This window comes from Heliangelus exortis, chromosome Z (assembly GCF_036169615.1).
Source record: "Heliangelus exortis chromosome Z, bHelExo1.hap1, whole genome shotgun sequence".
In the NCBI taxonomy this organism is placed as follows: domain Eukaryota; kingdom Metazoa; phylum Chordata; class Aves; order Apodiformes; family Trochilidae; genus Heliangelus; species Heliangelus exortis.
Window position 1 is genome coordinate 42,373,072 of NC_092454.1, and position 22,531 is coordinate 42,395,602.

Consider the following 22,531-nt stretch of genomic DNA (forward strand, 5'->3'; position numbering starts at 1 on the left):
AAATTAATTTAGTATAAATTTAAATTTTAAAACGGGATTGCAACCAAATCCTCTCTCCTCCCAGATACGTGCATCGCCCACCTCAGCGCAGGGTGCTTGCCCTCGCCGGCAGGTCTGCTACAGCACCCCCCGTCCTTCCCAAGGGGGACGGGGATTTTGCTGTGATCGCACGCAGAACCAGACGACACCGAGATAAGCTGCGAGGCTCACACCGCCCCCGCGGGGCTCACACCGCCCCCTTGGGGATCACACCGGCTCCCCGGGGCTCACACCGCCCCCCGGGCGCACACACCGTCCCCCCCGGGAACGCCCCGGTTTTGGGGCTCACATCGCCCGCCCGGGCTCGGACCCCTGCCCAGGTCTCACACCGCTCTGCGGGGCTCGGACCGCCCCCCCCGGGACCGCCCCGCTCCTCCCCGCTCCCCGCGCTGCCCCGCGCAGACCGCTCCCGCCAGGGGCAGCTGCGGGCCCCGCCCTCCGCTCCCCATTGGCTGTTGCCCCCCAATATGCAAATAAGAGCTGTTCCGCTGCTCGGGGTGGCCGCTAGGCGGAAGCGGAGAGCCGCGCTGCGGGCCTGGGCCCGGCGGTACCGGCAGCACCGGCAGCGCGGGGTGGGACCAGGACCGGGACCGGGACCGGGACCGGGACCGGGACCGGGACCGGGACCGGGACCAGGGGCGGAGAGGGCAGGGGGGTCGGCGGAACCCATCGCAGCGGGTCGGGTCTGTTCCCTGTCCGCCTGCTCCCTTCGGAGTCCGCGGAGAGGTCAGGGGAAGAGTACGGAGGGGCACGCAAAGGTGGCCCAATCGTAACACACACGGCCATATGTGGATATGTGTCTTATGTGTGTGTGTATATATAAAAGTTTTTAAAATAATAATAATAATAAAAAAATACGTAAATTCTTGGAACGCATTCAAGTCAGCCGCCACCGAAACGTGCTTGCCAGCCTGGCAGCTGACGAGAAGATTGGGACGAGAAGAGGAGGAGGCGGCTGCCCGCAGGCGGTGGCTTTACCGCCTTTTCCCTCGCTCTTGGCTCTCTGGCCAAGAATTTTCATCCCTTTCTGTGTCTAGCATAAAGCCGGCAACAAAAACAAAACCATAACGCCAACAGCCATCCGGAACAAATAATAATACTTCCGAGCCCCTCCCCCTCCCTAGCCTTTCCCCCCCCAAAAAAAACAAACCCACAGATTAATCTCAACAACAAAAACCAAACACCCAACCGAAAAAAACCCAAAAACTAAAAGGTAAGAGACTACAGGAAATAAAAAATAATGAAGAGAACAATAATAACTAACCCCACAAACAAACAAACAACAAGAAAACAACCAACCAAAAATAAAACAAACAAACAAAAAAACCCAAACAAACCCAGAAACCCCACAAAAATAAGACCCCCAACACACCAAGTCCTGGAGAAAAGAATAAAAGAACAGATTTGTTTCCTGGAAAATGTGAAGCCAATGGCCTAGTGGTATGTGTTAGAGATTTCAGTAAGTCATTTATTTAATGCACTATACTGCAATGGTACGTGGTGCTTAAAATGATTTTCTGGTTTTGTTTTTTTATCAAACTTGCCTCACTCTTGTTCTTCCTCCAGGCTGAGATTGTGTCTCTTTGGTTTCAAAGTGGATGTTATACCTTCTTCTTAAATGCTGATATCACTTCTGCTTTACAGGATGAGATATAAGTGGTGGATTGTTTATATTTTGCTTTTTTGGCAGCTTTTGTATATGGGTCACACTTTTATGCCAGGAATCAGTTGATGGGAGTTTGTGTCCAAAAGTGCTGAACTTGGCACATTTCCTGCTGCAACTTTTTGCCCCTCCCCCTTCTTCTCTGGCAGGCAACTAAATGCTAGAAAGGATTAAGGCAAATGCTACTTTATTTGTACCTTGCAGACAGTTCTTTTCCCCTCTTTCTTATTGCTTCTTTATTCACGCTGTAATAGAGTATTTTCTCTCTGGCTGTCTTAGTGGTTTTTGTAGTTAATGGACTGCATGTGTAATGTAATGTGTGATGTTGAGGAAATGGCATTGCTGTTGTGTATGGTCTGCTCGGCAAATTGTCTGGAAGCTTGTGCTGCACTCTTTCACACTATATTTCAGGATGCAGTGTTCGGGTAGCATTTCTGTCTTTTTTTAAAAGTTACTACTTCAGAGACTTTTTTTTTTTTTTTTTTTTTTTTTTTTCCCTACTGCCATTTTGTTGTGGGACCTGTGTGTGTATTTTAATTCATTCCTTTCTCTTGCGTGTCCGTGTGTGTGTGTGTCTGCTTTCCCTCTTGTCCTCTCCTCGCCTGTGTGTCTGTGCCACATTTTAATGCACAATATCCCATCCATTAGGTTGTGGTTGAATGTGGAGTGTGTGAGGACTTGGCAGCACTCAGGTTGAAGGGGGTGGGGAAGCCACTTTCGACTCTGACACAAGATGCCGATGTGGCGTGATCTGAATTATTATTTGGGCTGTGAACATAGCCATCTTCTCCTCTTGCTGCTGGAAAGCGCTGCCATTGAACTTGAGACGGGACAGACAAGATCTCCAGTTTTTTGTTTTTTTTTTTCAAGTACAGTAGCTGGCAGGGAAAAGGCGCCAAAACACACAAGATTAACTCATCATGTTCTCCAAAGCGGTTTTGAGATGCAAACTGTACAATTTTAACTGTGAATCACTAGGAAAAAAAGAAAGAGGCTCACTTTTTATAATTAGAATTTGCACAGACATATAAATTCAGCTTTTAGACACCACTACCACCTCCCCTCAAATAGTCTTAAAATCTGGCAAGTGATATAAATGGTCAGAAAAGATGGTGCTGGAATTTTTTTTATTGTTGCTGCTTATGTCCAGGGCATTTAAGATCAGCAAATGTGATTTTTTAAAGAATTTCCCGTAGCAGGTTTGGAGGGTTTCTAGCCTTTGTAAAGCTGAGAATGTGACCCACAGTGAGGATAAAAACTGCACAGTAGTGTAACCCAAAACGTTGTGGTTTACAGCTTTACACTTGGGGTCTGATGTTTTCATTTTCTGGTCTGGGATCTGTAGAAAGCTCCAGTATTTTAGTCCCCATTGAGCCATATGTGGACAGGGGTCAGGCATGCACACCCTTCATATGTGTATAGGTGTCTCTATAGAGTCAGTTGTGTGTTTCTTTACTTCTGATGGCATATATGCACACTGTCTGTCTGATCATACATATACACAGTTTATATACTGTCTGTTTCTTCTGATCTCCTTGCTTTGAACAAAAAAAGGTTCTAGCAAATACAATGATGCATGTATTTATAGGTATCATACTACACTGACTGAAGTTTTAGTGATTGTTGTTTGCATTTTAAGTTATAAGTACCTTACAATTCAGCTGCATATGGACCTCATAAATCTTGTGTCAAGACCCTATAAACTAATGTATTTGCACTTAGCTTATTTAACTAGTTATGTTTGTTCCCTGAAAGTTCTCTGCCTCGGTTTTTGTGCATCTACATGCATTTCCATATATATCTATTTGCACACATAATACTCCTGTACATAAGGAAAATAACTAAAGCTCTGATTATGCAAAAAATAATACTTAATATAATGCTACAAGAAGTTTTGAAAGGCACAAAGAGTGGTCATACAGATAGGATAGTAGCTAGATAACACTGTGGTAATAAAATGTGCTTTAGATAATTTGTTACCTGTAGTTGCTATTTACTACACTATTTGTGCTGTATGTACTGAAGTAATAGTATACCTAGTGGACATAAACCTGATGAGCATTTTCTAACAAAGGGTGAAAAAGAAGCTATCAGTGTTGCTATTAAATAAAATATTAAAAACACTGTAATCCTTGTATTAGAGACCTCTTAAGTAAATGTTGGTTCTCAGATACTGAATCTTTTCTCTGAAATGCAAACTGCCAAAATCAGTTTTCACAGACTGCTAGAATTTTAATCAAACTTCAAGTTCTTAGTTCATTATGTGCATGTTTAGATAGTTAAGCAAACTACTCACTTGTATCTCAAGAGAAAGAGAATCTTGGGCTGCAAATGTCAGTGTTAGCCATACTGTTTTCTTTGATTTTTGATGCATAATAATTGTCTTCTGCTTCACAACTTGAAACAGTTGAGCAGTTGTCAGGCCAAAGGGCATCAGCTGAAACTCTGCTTTAGTAAGACTGCAGGTGGCCTAGCTGGCCTTTCTACTTTTTAGTGTTAATATCTCTGAAGTCCAAGGGTAGTGCCTCTTCGCAGCCATCTGGTAAAGTTTGTGAGCATTGTCTGTGATGAAGAGAGGTAAAAATCAGATTTCCAGTGTCAGTCTGCCATACCAGGACCTGCACCACTGGCAGAAAACTGCTCTGTGAACCTAGGGCGAGTGTCGGGGAGTGAACCCATCTGCCCATGGTGTCAAAGAACCTTTCTGGTTCTTTCCTGATATGAGCTCAGACTCCATCCCAGCCATCCTCACCAGAGGTGATTTGAAGGCATATGGGGTCATGGGCACTCCTACTCTAAAGGGTGCGTGCTCTCAAAAAAGGTGGATTCCCACACGGATTCAGTATTCACCACTTAATGGTGTGAAAGATGGCTTTTCTTGGCATTTTTGTGATATGAAGTTTTCTAGCCCAAGTGTGTGTATGCCATGCATGTGTCCAGGCGTGTTACCAGCATTTGTATCTCATCCCACCTGAGGGCAGGATTCCTCAAGCCAGCCCCGTGGATGCAAGATGGGTGTCTCTCACCAGGAGGCTCTGATGCTGACTTTTTTTTCTTAATTGCCTGCCTTGAAACTGATACCTGAACTTGCAGATACGGCTGGAGGTTGGCATAACTAGCAGTGCAAACAAAAAGCAACTGTCTCCCAGCCTGGAACTTTGGAAGTACAGAACTTGCAGCAGTAGCAGGGTTTTTAGTGTATGGGGTGGGAGAGAAAGATTTTTATGGGGATGGGGAGTTAATGCAAACCAGGACTTGAAAGTAATTGAACCACTTTCCCACAAGGTCTCCGTGCATGCCAGGGCCCAGCCGCTGCAGCTGCTGTCATTGCTGCATTAATACTGTATTTCTCCAGGCAGAACTAGTTCCCACATACCTTTATACGTATCTCTGCAAGGAAGTTGTTGATCTTTATTCATTATTTTAATGGAGTTCTTCCTCTGTTCTGGAAAGAATCTTTAGCTTGCTTTTCTTTGAAAGGACGCGGAGGGGGTGAGGGTGGAGAGGGGAAGAGGAGGGGAGTGCGAGGGTGTGTGTGTGTGTGTAGGCATGTGCACACGTGTGTGTGCGTGTGCATGTGCATGTGTGTGCTTTCACTGATGCACCAGGAGCACCAGTAGGTCAAACTGGGTGCAGACCCCATGTCAACCTGCACTATGCTTGCCTTGCCTCCTAGAAGATGCTGCTTGAGCCATCTCAGCCAGACAGCGCCATTTCCTCCAGGGATGCCTTCACATGAGTGGCTCATTCCTGGCCAACAAATTGGCTCTGGGTCTTTGCCATGATCCCCAGCAGCACTATTCTGGGGGGTACTAGCATATGCTGCAGGTCTGGCGAGGTTCATCCCCCCTTGTCTGCTCAGACTAGGGTTGTAAACCCACTTTCAGCCTGCTTCTGTGAGGACACAAACCAAATCTCACCATGACTCCACAGCCCCTTGCTGCAATAGGAGCTCAGCTTGGTGTCTGCCCTTACCTTGTTCCATTTCCTTTTTCCTGTTTGCCTCTCCTTGCTCCAGGGACCTTGCCAGACTGTTCTTGTTTTCAGTGCACGGGTCTCTAGCGGAACGCAGTCCCTTGGCCACGATCTGGGAGGGAGCAAGGCTTTTCCCTCACCTCTGCAGCTCACAGGGGCATCCTAGCTGATGTATTTGTGGCTTGCTCTGGTCCGCACGGAGGGGTGAGAGGGAGAAGGGGTATTGAAGTGGGTTATTATGGTTTCAAATCAGATCTGCAATAACGGCTTGTTGTGTAAGAGTTCAAGCAGTCAAAGAGGTGTGTTCAAGGACATCAGTGTATTTGTGCCAAGGGGAATGTCTTTTATGGTAAATTAACTCCAGTTAAATTGAGTATTTATTCAAAGGGAAACTCCAGTATTTAAAGCTGGCGTTATCAGCTTTTTGCAGTGTCTGGGTGAAGAAAAAGATGATAGGATTTGGGGTGGTATTCTACACCAGATATGAAAAGAAATTTTGCTCACTATGGTTAACCCTGAGTTTGCCTCATCGCTTCTTATCTAAGCACGTCACGTATCTATGTGGTCTGCTGCTTGTACAGTGCAAAGCCGACAGAACTGGGCAAGTGCAGCCAGAAGCCGAGCTGCGGGGATGCATCTTGGATTCCGCAAGGGTTAACGCGTTGGGGTCTTGCTGTTTCTTTTGACATTACCTGTCTTTACGGGCTCTCTCCTCCCTCCCATCCCCCTTTTTCTTTCGGTTTGTAAATTTATGGGAACTGCAGCTGGTAGACTTGGCAAGCTCCCCTCATTAAGAGCCCTCTTTGTAAATGGGCTGTGTTTGAGCATTTCCCTAATGAGGACAGGACGGGGTTAAAAAGTGACCATTTCATGGTTGACTTGAACCTGCCTACTTTCCTTGATGTGTCGTTGTGAAATGCCTGGCGCGAATAAACTCTGGCTTTGGGCGAGGAAGAAGTCAGTGCTCCTTCCCGATCGTCGCCCGGGGCTGCGCACCGGTACCAGGAGGCAGTGCCGGTGCCGTTCAGCCGCTCCATCCCGCCGAGGGCAGCGGCAGTGCTGGAGGGGTCGCACACATATGACATCTCCCACACCCCCCCCTCACCCCCACCCGAGGCTGCATGGCAGCACTTCTCACAGGAGCAGGAATAAGTTTAATTCACGACTTCCCTCCCCCCCCCCCCTACCTTCCCCGGCTCCCCTGATAGGAGGTGCCGCGAGAGAATGAAACCAGACCCCGTGCCCTGTTGCTGCCCGCGACCGAGACAGCACCCCCTCCCCTACTCCCCCACCTCCCCCTTCGCCGCCCGACAGCAGTCTGGGAGCCCGGGGACCGCAGCTACCGGCGGTACCGGGCAGAGCTCCCCCTTGTTAAGGGCGGTGGCAGAGGGGGCTACTCTCCCCCGTGTCCCCTCGCTTCCCCCTCGGCGGCCCCCTCCCCGCCGAGGGGGAAGCGAGGGCGTCTGAGACAGCGGCCACTGACAAAATCGTACCGCGAAAGGAGGAGAAGGAAAATAAACCTCCTGCAGATGGCAGCCCCCCCCCGCTCCCTTCGTCTTCTCTCCGGTCTCCGCCCCCCCCCTCACCCCTCCCTGTCCTCCTCACCCCCCCTTCCCAGTAACTTTCTCCCACCAGAAGAGAGGGAAAATGAGGGATGCTTGCAAAACGTGCTTGTTCCTTCTTTGGCGTTCGATGGTGGTTAATAAAGAGGGAGGGCAGGGGAGGGGGATATGGTGGAGAAGGAATGTGTTTGCAGACGGAGGAGGAGTGTAAGCGCTGGTTGTGTAATTAAATAATTTAAAATAAAAATACTTAAATTTCATTTGGGGAGAGCGCTGGAACGGGGTCCAGAGGGTGTAACCAGTGAATTTTTCAACTTCCAAGTTTTGCAGAGTGAAAGGAGGGGGGGGGGTGCGGGACACGGCGGGAACAAACCAGGCGGGAGCGTGAGGGAGAGAGATTTATCGTTTGAATTTTCAAGAGATTTTTTTATTGCAGTGGGCGTTTGAGAGGCAGTCTCTCACCGCTGCCCGCAGAGCGAGCGAGGGCGGGCGGAGGGAGCGGCGGGAGCGGAGGTCGAGGGGCCGCCGGGGGAGCCCGCAAGCCGCCCGCCCGCGTGGTCGGTGCTCCGCGAAGTTTCGCCTGCCATCACTCCCTGGGATTTTCCTGCGCCACTCCGGGCTGTAACCTTGAACTTTCGAGAGCGCTGGTGACAGTGCCGTAATAACCCACCACCACAACTTCTTTAAAAAAAAAAAAAAAAAAAAAAAAAAAAAGACCAAACAAAAAAATTCCTCCCGCCCACCCTCCCCCCCCCCCCCCCCCCCCTCGAGTCCTTCCCCCCTCATCTGCAAAACAACCACCAGCAGCAGCAGCAGCAAAAGCAAGACTCCTGCGCCGCCGACTACAAGAGGGTTAAAAGTGTAGATTGGATTTCACCCCGGGAAATCTAGCACACGGAGTGAACTTGAATCTTTGGCTATTTAAGGAGGACTGGGGTTTGTTGTGAAGTTGTGGTGATCCAGGGCAGAACCCCGTCCTGATTGATTTCATCTTCCTTGAGTCTCAGATGACTGTAAAATGAATAGATGAAATTATTCCTTTTTGAGGCTTTTCTTAGGGGCTCTCCGGGCAGCGTGTTCTCAAAGCGAAGTCATGATGTATTCTCCAATCTGTCTCACTCAGGTATAGACGCGTTTTATTTTATTTATTTGTTAATTTATTTATTTATTTTCATGTATTTGTGTGGTTTTGTTTTGTTGGGTTTTTTTAATTATTATTTTCATGTATGTTTGAGTTGTTAATGTTGTCTTCCCGTCATTGCTGGTAGTTGTAACGGGTTAAAGCACAGTTGTAGCTGCTTGTCAGATCCAAACTTCTCTCGCAGAAGGGAATAGTAGAGAATAAACTGTACCAGACCATTGTTTTGGGGAGATCCATTCAAAGTGTCACCCGTAGACAAGTACTGTTAATTGTTGGTGCATAAGAAGTCAAAGGTTAACAAAATGGAAACGAGAATAATTACGCTAAAAAGCGGGTTTGAGAAGTATTGATTTGATTGGAATCAACCGTTTTGCTCTCTTTTCAGCTCGCTAGTTTACGCAGTCTAATGAAAGTATTTGAAAGGAAAAGTGCTGGTTTTGACAAAAAAAAAAAAAAGAAAAAAAAGAAAAAAAAAAAAAGAAAAGAGCTCTCGCCGGTGCGCAGTAATCCCGTCTTATGCTTAATTAATAATACGTAGGTTGCCAACAGCGAGGGCGATGTGAGCGGGGATGACCAAGCTGTGCAGTATTTTCTCGTTCGGTTAGGCAGGGGCACGGCATTTTCCGCCTCCCAGCTAAATTGCAGTGCTCGCGGGCGAGGACGCATCCTCCGGAGCCAGTGGGGAGGAAAAAAAAAGAAAAAAAAAAAAAAAGGGAAGCTGTTCCCGGTTTTTACAGCCGCACTCGCAGCCTCTTCCCAAGCTTCGGAGGCGGCTGTCAGCGGGACGGCGGGCGGCAGCGGAGCGGAGCCGCCGAGCGGGGGGCGGCGGGGGTCTGGGGCTGCCCGGGCTGGGCTCCCCGCCGCCGGCGAGAGCAGCTCTGGAGACCTGAGGGGTTTGAGGGAGCAGGATTGGGAAGTTGCCCGCGTGCCTCGGGAAGCCGGCCCTGGCCCGGCTTGCGGTAACGGGGAGGGGGAGCCGGGGCACCGGCGCTTGTTCCCGTGGGTAAACCCGGTCTGTAAAGCCAGGGGATAGTTTTCAGAAGCTTTCGTGAAAGTCTGTCTTAGGAGGATATGATGTAAACTGATTAAACGATAACTGCCGGCTTCCACATTGGTGCAAGAAACAGCTAAAGAAGCAGAAAATGTGCGAAAGTACCGTCTCCTTCACTGCTGTTATTAAGCGGCTAACGATGCACTGAAGAGTTGCATGGTGAATAAATAAATATGATTTAAGCTATTCTACAATTAGAAAGCATTGTAATTCAAAAGGACTGAAGTATTCATAAATTGTGAATGGAGATGGAAACAATGATAAGGCTTATTCAGTGATTGGATACAGTCCTGTAGCTTTTTGGCTGACACATTTTTTATTGTTTATATTTTGTTTGGCATCTAAGTGTGATTGACTTAGATATGGATATTTTCAGCAAGTAAACGTGAGCTGCAATGGAGCAAAGCTGGAAAAGAGTGCTGCTGAGATGTTTCTCCTTCAAAAGAGAAATGAATGCATGTAGGAAGCATTTTGTGTAACAAGATACACTCTTACAGGTACACACATAGGAATAATTACTTATGGTGGAATCTACAATTAGTAAGAAATAAGTCTGTGTAGGCTGTACACTGTGAAATTATTGACAGGCAATAAAACCTCTGGGCCAGAGTATAAACCTATGGGTACAACTGAAGAAGGTGTCTTTTACACTGGAAACACACAAATTTTCACTACCACCATCATTACAGTGGGTAGTTAATTTTGTTGTTTCCTGCTCTGACTTCTTTTTCCCCCTGTACGTTTGCTTTTTGGACTCGCAGATGTAATAGATTTCCTCATTCTTCACAAATCTTTATTAAAATACTGTACTCAGGTGCATACAAAACTACAGCATTGTACTTCAATAGCCATAAGTACAAGAAAGCAGTTCCTGGCTTTAGTGCATTGATAACTTTTTTGCAAGACTTTACAGTCATGCTGTATCATGTGCCATACAGAGACAATTCCCACTTAGTTGTACATACATAGAACACAGTAGCAGCAAATTGATTTCAGTTTGTGACCGTGCTCTATCTATTTGGAATAATAAAGGCATTTTAAAGATCATCTTTTCTTTCCGTAAACCAAAAATTAAAATTATGCTGGCAATGAAAATTTATACTTTGTGTTATTTATTTATTTATTTATTTAAAGAGAAAGATTTATAATCTTATTTTGAGCTGTGACTGAGCTAAAATATTACTGCCAAAATTGCTCTTGCTATTGTGCTCTCCATCTCTAGGGCTCTTGCAATCCATGTTGACTGTGGTAGCATATGTTCAGAAGAAAATATTTTGGTGAAAGTTCTAAACACAGAACACCTGTTTGGATGGAGCTCCTTGCGAAAGCAGTAGTTCAGTTCGTACTGAGGCACTGCTGAAGCACCTTTTAGAAACAAGTCTTAAATCCAAAGTACAGCTTTAAGACAAATCTTGGCAATTCGAGTGTTTCCCATTACTCTTTTGATAAAAGTTTGGTGGGTGTAAAGTAACTGCAAGGAAGAATGAAGATTTACCAAATGCAATTTAATCTTTTGAGGTTCCTTCTCATATGCCGCTCTCCTCCTGTTTTGCAGTGAGTGTGAGCTGCATTTATCTCTCTTGCTGAGGCATGATAGGATGCAGTTACCACATGCCTCTAAGTGCTTGGTCTCTTGTGATATTTTTGCAGTGGTTTATTTTTGTGCTATGGTGGTGCAGGAAGCTCAAAATATGCTGTCGTTTTCTTTTCCTTCTGGGATATGTTGCTTCATTAGGTGCAGAGAGAACCCGTGCAGGGAAACTGAGTGCGTGAAGTTGTCTGTGTAGGATTTTTAGACTCCTGCCTGGTATATCTGTTGTACAGTGCTCAGTTCAAACTTGCATGAACTTAAACAAAATTTACAATAGCGGAAGACAGGAGAAGGGTGCTGCATTTCCTCTTTACCTTTTCCAGAAAACCTGGCCTATACATTATCATTAGATGACTGGTATTTTCTCCTTTATTTACTAGCGATGTAGACACTAAATAGAAACTTCCATTTTAATTTAAATTGCCTGTGCACAATGGTTCACCTGAACCATTTGACATGGAATTTGAAAATCTTACCTCCATAAATCACTTCATTGCAAGAGCAACTGAGGCACATGGGTAAGTGCCACATTAAAAATATTTCAGTATTGCGTGTACGAATATTAAGGGGGGAAGAAATTAAATTCTGTAGATGACTTTTTTGGAGGCTTAGTGGAGAATGTATGTGATTAATTGCAAATCTCCATTTAGGACCATTTTTATGGGCACTTCTTCTTGTCAAGTAATGTTTCATTTGAAAGGACTCCAGATGCACAATGAATCTCTCAAAGATACCTGATAATATTGCTTTAGAACAGGATGTTCTTTGCCATGTTTCTGCTTCACAGTCTTTCAAATGTATTCACATCTTTCAGACTTAATTATGAGAGAAAAGCCTTAATATAATTTTAAAGAGTGGTTTGATTTCTTGATTTTTTTTTATTTTTATTTTTTTTTTTAATTTTTTTTTTCAGTCTTTGAGAAGGAAACACGTAACCACTACAGACTGGAATTTAAAAAGCGGAATTTGTCTCTCTATATAAATTTTCATAGATGTAAAATGCTATAAGTTATTATTGGTAATACTATGTGGATTACCCAGAGGCATAGCCATTCCAGTATAGTTTGTGATGTTCTTCTTAAAAATGAATAGTTTATGTGCAATATTTCTACATTAATTTAATTTCCATTTTAAGCTATAAATGCTGAAGATTTATCCATGTAGCAGAAATCATAGTATTGGGACAAAAATTCATTTCTCCCAAAGCTCTGCACTCCCCTGCCTTTGTCCCACCTTTAGCACTAGCTGTTAGAATTTTCAAAATCTGCAGAAAATCTTTTTTATTCGGTCTAAAATTAATTGTAAGGACTTAACAGTGCACAGTCTTTATGCTTATGTTAATACAAAAAAATTATTCTAATACTTCAATTAGACGAGTTCTGCAGAATAAAAAATAAACTTTCTTTAGTAGTTATAATTGAAGGGAAAAAAAGCATGGCATCAGAAAGCGTATGAAGATAGGGAAGTCTTATCATAGGCTGTGGTTACTCAGAGCAGTATTGCCTTCCCACACAAAGAACAGATTGTGGTTTAACTCTTTCTATGGCCTAGTTTTATGTGCCAGTATAGTATGAGAATTGTTCAAATCTCTGCTGGAAACTACTAATCAGTTTAATTATTATCTTTGTGGCTTTTTGTCAAGCATCATACTGTAATCGTTTGTGTCCTGACTTACCTTTTTATATTGTTGCTCTTATATAATTTTTTTCCCCCCCTGAAGTTAACGTGGCCATAGGTAAACTGCTTGCAAGTTTTCTGTTTGATTTGAGGACATTTAGGGAAGAAAGGTGACTAGATCTTGTGGGTCTTTTTACCATTCAGGAAATTTTGAGCTTTGTTTGAAATTTGAAGATTGAAATACTAAATTCTTGGCCTGAAGCTGCTACAGTAGCAGTCTGAACTTTGTATAATTAATACCATTAGTTATACTTTCATCATTTTTAGCTAATAGAGCTAATTAGCCTATTGATTAAACATAATTCATTCCTTGTCCAGAAGCGTAGCTAAATATTAATTTGTTAATCATGTTATTGAATTGTAGTTGTGTAAAAAAGGTTCAGTTTTAGTTTGATTGCACCGTGTCACTCACTGTGATGAGCAATCTGCATGGCATTTAAATATGCCTGCACACAGGAAGAAAGATACCTCCCCTAAGGTCTGCTTTCCAGACCAAAATACAGTAATGTTTGATAAGCAGATCGTGCTGTTTCAAACAGAGCATTTGCTCATGGAAAAAAGGCATTAGTTTTTGGGAAAGTCCTATTTAGATATTAACATGGATGTGTAGGATGGTACCAAAAGCAGACAAAATTAATTGATTTAATTGCTCTAGGATGTACTTGTAGAAAACAGCTAAGACTTACCACCTTAACGCAATCCATATTGCTGCTAGGCAGAAGATAAGAACTTGCAGGTGAACTGCAGATGACAGAAAGGGGTATTTTTGAACTGTAAATAAATTGCATGGATTTCACAAAAGCAGAATTTGACCAGTGGTGCACATGTAATGCCACTCTGCCACAGCATGCAGAAACACAAAGAATGCAAAGTTTGTGCCAAGTTGCCATTTTTCATTGTACACCTCAGATTGATTTTTAAGGGGTTTAGAATAATTGCCACAATCATGTGATCAGTTAGCAAATTAACTGACTCTGTGGCGCTGCTGGAAGAGCATAAACGTTATTTTTATCCTCAACTTGATAAACTTTTATTTTACAGCGTTTGGGGGTGGTGGGAGGGAAGCCCGAAGAGCTGGAAGTACAGAAGGTTCTGTTCAGGATTTGTAACTGACACATTGTGTCTTTTGCCTGCTTTTCCTTACTGTATTCTGGTTTCTCTAGTTACCACCGCTGGAATGGTGCTGTTTTAGTGCTGGAATGTTGGACGTTTGATAAGAAAATGGATCAAGTTTAATGGCGCATGCTCTTTGTGCCACCAGCAGTCTCTTGCTGAGAGCATGCTCCAAAAGCGGGAACTGTGTGGCATTGCACTGAGCATGTATATGCTTTGTGTTTCTGTGCCACAGAGAAGAGAAATGAACTGTGGCATTCGCCTCAGCCTTCTGATCGTTTCTGCTCAGATTTTTTAAAACCGTATAGTGTCCTCTTTGTGCAATGGTACTTTTCTTGATGTTAGCCATTCATTCAGTGATTTAAGTGTTAGAAACAAAACATCTTGATAGCATCTCTTTTAAATGATGTTGTCTCTGCAGCGTAGTGGGATGAAGTGAGGGGAGGCATACAAAATAAAATCTTCACATGGTTCTTTCGAAGAGTGAAATATGGGGGAAATCTGCTTCTCTTTGTATGTTTTGTGTGCTGCCTGACAGAAGTAATAACTGCATAAAACGTGTTATGCAGAAATTTGCGTAAATTTTAAGTGTTTATTCTCTTCGTCTTGGATTTCACTTTAAGATTTTCAGAAACCTTTCTTGATACTGCTTTGATTATGAGAAATTACTTACAGATTTCTTATTCTCTCTCTTCTTTTTTCCTTTTTTTTCTTTTTTATTTTTTTTTCTTTTTTTTTTCTTTTTTTTTTTTCTTTTTCCCCTCCACTTCTTTCCACAGGATGAATTTCACCCGTTCATTGAGGCACTCCTTCCTCATGTCCGTGCAATTGCCTATACTTGGTTCAACCTTCAGGCTCGAAAACGCAAGTACTTTAAAAAACATGAGAAACGAATGTCAAAGGATGAGGAAAGAGCAGTCAAGGATGAGCTACTTAGTGAGAAGCCTGAAATTAAACAGAAGTGGGCATCCAGGCTCCTGGCCAAGCTGCGCAAAGATATTCGCCAAGAGTTCCGGGAGGATTTTGTGCTCACGGTGACTGGGAAGAAGCACCCATGCTGTGTATTGTCCAATCCTGACCAGAAGGGTAAGATTAGGAGAATCGACTGCCTGCGACAGGCTGACAAAGTCTGGCGTCTGGATCTAGTCATGGTGATCCTGTTCAAAGGCATCCCCTTGGAAAGTACGGATGGAGAGCGGCTCATGAAATCCCCACATTGCACAAATCCAGCACTTTGCGTCCAGCCACATCACATAACAGTATCAGTCAAGGAGCTTGATTTGTTTTTGGCATACTACGTGCAGGAGCAAGGTAGGAAGCAGATTGTCATGTTTCTATGTTAGTATGTCAAACTTGGATTCCAAGTAGCCCTGTTTCCCCTATGGGCTGGCTTCCAGTGAAACAATATTCTGTGGTCTGTAAACATAATGTGGGTACATATCCATATGTAAATCAGCATGTATGCCTATATCCTTACATGCACACACATTCCTACAGATCTATGTAAATGTAAATGACACATATGTCTAACATGCGTGTCTTGTTCTCTTTCAATAGAGAGCGGGTCATATCAAGGTAGTACTTTAGTTCCACTGAAGTTGCTTTTTTTTTTTTTTTTTTTTCTCATCAAAATGTGGCAATATATTGTTTTTCAAGTTTGGTTTTTTTTTTAGTTCCCCCAGTACTGTTAACAGATACAGATATGTGCAAATGCACAATCACAATACTACAAATATTTGCTTTTGTAGATAAAAGTAATAAAGAATGCATCCTTGATGAACCTACTATCATTTTGAAACATGATTGTACTTTTTATCAGCTTTATAAAATAAAACATGAAAAAAGCTTAGCATAGAAGTACTGCTTTTTAAATATATGTAGTCAGAATCACAGCATACAGTACTTTATTCCTGTTTTACATCCCTAGTTCATCTTACCTTATGACCTTTAAAGAAAAGGTCCAAGTTTTAATATTTTGAGAGGATTTTCCATGAAAAGTATCTTTTCACAAACACAATCTGATGCTTAATTTTATTTGGCAGATAATTCAAATGCGGCAAATTGCAGGAACACTGTGAAAAAGCTTCTGAAACTTAGTTTTACAGAATGAAGATAGAAACAGTGCTTCTGATAATAATAATAGTAATAATGTATCAGGTAAAATCTGCTAGTCAAATTGCATATTCAGATAACAATATTCATAGGCAGGTTCTCTGAAGCTGTAAACGGCTTCAAGTAGACAAGGGCTTTTTCCTCTGATATTAAGCCTTCCAAAAATGCTTTTTGTCTGTGAGAGGTCATTTTGGTTCTTTCTGGTGATTATACCACCCTCAAGGTGTCTTTGTATTGCTGCCTGATCAGCAGTAATAAAGCTTTTCCTTCTTAGCTGCAGATCTCGACTAGGGAAAGTTGGACTGGCCGCAGATGGTGGGCCGTGTCAGAACCTGGCCTGGTAGTAGGCAGAAATGGCCTGCAGAAAGGCAGATGGCAGGCTGTTATCTGATGCCCCATACATAACTGTGGGATTTAATGGAAAAACAAACGGAATGGATTTTGTTAGCACAAAAAGGAAAAATTGCACGTCTTCACCCAGTGTGTACTCGTTGTTTAAAAAATTTACAACACAACGTTTTTGTTTTGAGTATATTTGTCTCATTTACTCTTGCAAGTGGAGCACAATGTTTACGTGAATGTATAAATAGTGTTCAATTTCTTTGGTTATTCATGATGAAAAAATAAGGTTTAATGTTTTGTTTTCACTTTTCCCCACCTATTTTTCCCTCCACAGCAGTAGACAACACTTAGATTTTTTGCACTGACTTTTAAGTTGCTTCAGAGTCTGTTAAATCTGATCCCAAATAATACAGGGAGAAAGATCTCTTTGATGGCATTAAACAGAATAGCTTAATTACAAATAATATGCACCTTTAGACCCCTTTTTGTAAAGAAAAATTCAAGTGATATTTTGAATGCATATGTTGCAAGACATAGCTTACTGATTAATTCTAATAGATCTACCTATCTCTAGAAGTCAAAACTACAAAGGGAACCAAAACAATTTAAGTAGCTCTTGAGCTGAAGAAGCTGGGGCCAGAGTACTCTTACATGCTGTCGACTTTTAAGTTGTTGGAAACCAGTAATGTGAAGTGGAAGAAAGAATTGCAGGATATTGCTGATTTTATTGACTTCAGTGTATTGAGAAGATGAATTTATTTAAAATAATTGGCTAATCAGAAAGGAGCAAGACAAGCATGCTGCAATTCTATAACTTTCAAAGTTACATGGTGCTACTTTGAGAACACACTGGTAGATGAAGCTAGCTAATTTCTATGTAGCACATCACCCTTAGACCCTTTTGTTTATTGTAAACTGCATGTATTTTGTATCTGTCTTGCTGTTTCACAGTAAATCTTCCATTAACATCTGCTGTCTCGCTCCTTGAAGAAGTCGTATTAAGTTATCTTTGCATGTTTTTTCATTTTGTCAAACTTTGATTCTTTATCCTCATTGAAAACAGGTTAATTTCGGCACTTTGTAGTGCACTTGACTGAGAGCACCAGGCTTTGCAAAAGATAAGCATGAAGTCAACCAAAATGCTGCATCATACACACGCTGTTTGCTTCTTACTTCTCTTTTAGAATATATAAATCCGCTTAATAATATAACATAAAAGCTAAGTAGAGACATAGAAACAATTAAATCCCTGACAAACATGAAGAAGGAATTGGTACATAAAATGAGTAAAAGGACAAAGTAGTTTGTTTTTTTGATGCTTTAAAAAAAAAAAAAAAAAAAAAAAAAGGATTAGAGGGAAAAAGAGGAGGAAGAATAGTTCAAGTGCCAGTGGTGGTTGCCAGTGGCACCAGGATTGGCATCAGACCTTCTTTGTTTAGCCTAGGATGCCTGTGATTTGTTGGTTGGCATCCGCATTGCAGTGCAGAATAATGTTACAATATATTGACAATTTCCAGATCTAGAAGTGTCAATAATCCTTTAAGTTCTTAATAAAAAGAGCTTCTACTTCCATGCCTGCCTTGAAAGAAATAAGGATCGACCTATAAAGTTCTGTGATTGACCAACTTCATCTGGTTCTACTTTTCGCTCATCTCCCTCAGAATTCAGCATCTTTTTCCTCCGTGTTCTCCCACTACTATGCTCTTGTAGGAACTTTAAAAAAAAAAAAAAAAAAAAAAGAAAAACGAAAAAAGAAAGAAAAAGGGACTTGACATAGTTTGCAGTGTTGCTCCTTTGAAGTGGAGGAATAAAATTGTGATCATTGTTTAATCTCAATCAAAATAATTCTTAGTCATAACATACTTCTTGCTGGGCTCTTCTTTTTGCGTATATCAGGTCTACCCCCCACCCCCTGAGCGTTTAAAAGGCAAAAACCTTGAAACTGGAATTAACATTATTTCTAGTGACATAACTGCCTTTTTGGCTTTTTTTTTTTTTTGTTTGTTTGTTTTTTTTAAATTTGCGTGTGTGTGTGTTTTGTTTTTAATTTCATCAGAGAATGGCTATCGTTTGGTATGAAATGCATCTCTGTTTATAAAATCATTTGGTGGTATTTGATTCAGCGCAGCGCTTATGCTGCGTTGCCGTTGCTACAAGAACCGCCATTTTGTTTGTCGAGTGCCAGGAGAGGGGGAAAAAAAAAAAAAAAAGGCAGACAATGTGCTTGATGCCAATAATGGTTGCCAGTGGCACCGAGGTTGGCATCAGACCCTCTTTGTCTAGATGCTGAATGCCTTTGATTCGTTGGTTGGCATCCGCATTGCAGTGGGCACATTGGAAAGTTTTTGACAATCGGTGAATGAAAGCTGCGCTACTTGTTTGCTGCAACAGAACCCAGATAATATAAATCCCTTCTTCTGAGAGATGTTTTGCTTGTTTTACAGCTGGTAATTAAAAAAAAAAAAAAAAAAAAAAATCAAATAAATAATGCGCCGCTGCTTTTTCTAAAACAAAATATCTACAGCAATGTGCCTTATCTGCAAAATTCCTAACCCCTGCATCATCTCTGCTGTTTTTATGCGGCATAAATAAAATGCAAACTTAATGCTAGGTATTTCAGCACATGCTGAATGAAGCACAGTAAACCTTGAGAAATGCTTTAGGAGTTCAAAGGACTGAAGCAATAGTACATGGAACTGGTAAACATTTGTATGTTTTTAAAATGTGCCTCTCCAAGTAGGTTTCTCAGATCAGCCACATTACTGTTTACATTCCCCTTTGTCCTTGTCTAGGAGCTACATCCCCAGCTCTTAAAACTCTGAAATTGAGGGAGGGGAGGATCTTTTAAACTATAAAAAAAGGGGGGCAGAAAATAGATGCATGTATTTTTAGTCCGATACTATTCATGCAGTCTCGGTTTTTCACTTCTTAAACTATCAAGATGCTGCTACGTCTGCAGCTGCACGACTTTGTCGCTAGGAAATCAGCAAAAAGACAAAAATAATTTCTGTTGAAGTTTCCTAGATAGTTAGCATTATTACTGCTTTCCGGGTGACTCCTATTATCTTGTTCATTAATAGGACGGATTAGCAGCTCTGCCCAAAGAGCTACGCAGAAGGAAGCCTGGCCTACCTGAGCCCCTGAATCGCTAGGCTGAGCTTCCTCAGGGGACCGGCTCGGAGCGGGGACAGGATAAAAAAAAAAAAAAAAAAAAAAGAAAAAAAAAAAGAGAAAACCGATGACGGGCGGGGGGGTGCTAGGGCTCGGGCTGTCTTCTGCAGCCAGGGTGTGGAGAGTGCCGGGTGCCGGGCCTCGCCGCCCCGCCGGGATGCCGCGTCCCGGGGCGGGGGCGCTGGGCCACCCCCGCAGGCCGCACCCCGCAGGCCGCAGCCGCCGCAGGCCGCACCCCGCAGGCCGCTGTCTTCCCGCCGCCCCCGGGCTGGGTACCGAGCTCCGTGCCGGTCGGGCGAGCCGCTGAGAATCGTCTCGGCTCGAGTGCGGGGTGCCCCATCTGCTTCTGTTCGAAGCTGCTTTTCCCCTGGCTCCGCGGCGGGCGGCCTTAACCCAACGCGGGTATTGCCCTTTAGCTCGAGATGGCCCTGGCACCCTGTGTGCACGGCCCGTCTCTGAAAAACGTCTCCTCCTCCCAGGAGGTACTGCAATTCTGGTAGAACGTGGTGTATCTGACTTGCAGAAGTGGGTGGGTGAACTCTCGGTGTTATCGATTGCTTGGTCTTTGTATTCATCTTTTTGAGTTTTGTGGATGAGTTTTCACAGGGAGCTCAAAGTTTGAAATAGGTTTGTCTTTTCATGTTACACTTTAGTTCCCGTTTAGTAATATTTAGTATTGAAAACAATAGTAATGCTTTTCATGTTTAAAAATGATGAATAAAATTAATGTAGTTAGTTTGCTGCACAAGAAATTTTACTTAAAATCACAGTTAAAATTGTGTTTTAAACAGACTCTTTTCTGCGTAATTCATATAGTGGTCATATGTCTAAGTGTCACACCACCCAGCTGGATTTTGGGCAAGGGTTTGCATTTCTTGTGTGCACTGATGCTTCCACATACAATTAATAAAAAAATTAATGGGCTTAGAGGAATCAATCAATCAATTGTTCCTACTTCCATTAGCTTTAATGATTTTCCTCCTTCTGAATACTTAACCTGGGAACACGCAGTAGGACATTTGACTTCTTTTGCAGAAAGATATGTCAGAGCACAAGGTGATCTGTTAGAGTTTACACAACAAATTACTAGTTACACTGGGAACAACAGGAAATGGAGCTTATTACTGCCTGTACCTATAGGCGTCGAGGTGCTCCATGAGCTCGTAACTCAGACAGTGGAATGGGATGCAGATTCCATGTGGTAAATCTCCGTTCTGGATCAGAAAGCCAGTGCAGATGCTGAAGTATGAATTTATATTTTAGCTTCTCTCATACGAGGGGAGTTTTTTTGTAGTTTTAAGAATCTGATTTGAAATAATACACCTCTTAAAAACTCCTGAGTTGCTTCAAGCAATACCAGTCTATTGAGGCATGTGAAAAATAGGATTTAAAAAATGTGTCAACTGCAGAAGATATTGTATTGATTTCTTTTCTGTTTTTCTAATGTAAAATTTTGGATGACTACTTTGTTGAGAGTCTGTGTTACGCTGAAAATTACAGGCAGCAAATAATACATTTGTCATTAGGAGATGGAGGTTAGTTTGGTGTATATACAGGCCTAATAATGTTTCTCAATTGATGATGATAGATACATTGTTTATGAGATGTAGGTTATTAAAGTATTTAAAAGTGTCACTGATCGGTTTTCATTTTTCAGTGTGTGTATATGTGAATGGACGTTCAGAGAGTAGATCAAAAGTATTCAAAATGTATATTTATTTCTTTTTGGTTTCTGCTATGACATATGGGTCATATGACAGTTCATAAGAAAGGGAAGAGAATTTTCCATATTTAATTTTCCTGTTGCAGTCAGGAACAAATTATCTATGCATTTGAGGGAGCTGATTTTAGCACAATCTGTTTTCTCTTACTGGATACACCACAAGGAGTCACTTTCGCAAGGTTAAATGGCATTTGTTGTGTTTCAGATGAAAATGGACTATGGCTAAACAAATTTGGTGCATCTAGTTGAAAATTGAGATTTACAAATTTATGAATGACATTTAGATCATCACTAAGAAGATATAAAGAAAAGAATAGAAAAGAAGACAGAAGATTCTTGCTTCACAGTAGTTTCAGACAGAAGAAAAATACCGGGGGGGAAAAAGCTTTTAAACTATAAATAAGTCCACTAATTCAAGATGGAAATACTTCAAGTAACAGAGCAGATTTATGTTTCAAATTTCTTAATTTTCCTGCATATTGAATTCATTGTAGCTGTGAAAACTTCATTAAAATAATTAAACACTAAATACCACTGCAGGTTGGATTTTAAAGTTAATTGCATGAGATTGCTGTCAAGACTGCTTCTTTTTCTAGCTTTCCCTTCTTCCTTACTCTTCCTCCTTCTCCTCTGCCCTGCTGCTGCTGCATTAATGTGGATGAATCTCAAGGGCTGGTGGTCCTTTGAAGCTCTGGTCCTTGGAGCAGGGTATGGTAGTGCCAAGCACAATAATTCAAGAGGCTTCTGAAAGCAGCACATTCCAGTCTCAATAGCAGTGTCGCCTGTTGCTGTAATCAGTCTGGTTAGGGTGATCTGAAGATCAAGCTAATTAGCTAACTTACCTGAATAAGGCTGCTCCTTCCCACGTGGGATGGGGAAGAAATCGTTTTTATTTAGAGACACCTTCCATGTGCTAAGTGAATGTGAAAAAGGAAGAAGGGGTGTGTGATTAGCTGGTTTGTTTGACAGCTGTCAAACCAGATGTCATTTGTTATAAGGGGATTTCATTATTTTATTCTGTCTCTCTTTGTTTATTTAGTTCTGGTGTAACTTCTAGAAGCAGTTGGTAGAAACCTGTCTCAGGGCAGTGAAGCCTGGATTACAAGAGGTTTGAAAGGCTCAGAATCTAGTAAAAGGGAAGTGAGTCTCAGATTATTAGCTTTGTCCAAGAGAAAAGACAGTTGTTTTGGATGAATATTGTACTGTTTGGGAGCAGTAAATTGTGTGTGAAGTTGGGAATATTCCTCTCACAAAGCTGTTAATCTTTCCCCCTCACCTTTCTTTTGCAAAAAAAGATAATTTTCTTACACTCTCCCCCTGCCAAACTCTCCTTTCATAGAGCACACTTTCTAAAGTGTGCTGTGCTTTTTC

The 22,531-nt window shown here is 42.3% G+C and overlaps 1 protein-coding gene and 1 long non-coding RNA gene across 13 annotated transcripts in view; one reads left to right on the forward strand and one right to left on the reverse strand.

Moving 5' to 3' along the window:
- The first annotated feature begins 8,021 nt into the window (after positions 1 to 8,021).
- Positions 8,022 to 22,531, forward strand: part of NFIB (nuclear factor I B) — a 167,595-nt gene continuing 153,085 nt past the window's right edge. For 6 of the 12 annotated variants that reach the window (XM_071731288.1, XM_071731289.1, XM_071731295.1 and 3 more), the window contains exons 1-2: positions 8,022 to 8,362; positions 14,592 to 15,123. In XM_071731288.1, the coding sequence (XP_071587389.1) occupies positions 8,333 to 8,362; positions 14,592 to 15,123 (562 nt within the window). In that variant the 5' untranslated portion in view covers positions 8,022 to 8,332. Of the gene's footprint in view, positions 8,363 to 8,431; positions 9,533 to 9,568; positions 9,591 to 13,998; positions 14,139 to 14,591; positions 15,124 to 22,531 lie in introns of those variants that run through there. The other 6 variants (XM_071731298.1, XM_071731299.1, XM_071731293.1 and 3 more) reach the window with 5 other exon arrangements.
- Positions 10,568 to 13,830, reverse strand: LOC139790055 (uncharacterized). Its single transcript, XR_011723360.1, has 2 exons — positions 13,386 to 13,830; positions 10,568 to 10,902 (listed from the first exon to the last, which is right to left on the reverse strand). It is a non-coding gene; the product is annotated as an uncharacterized lncRNA (long non-coding RNA).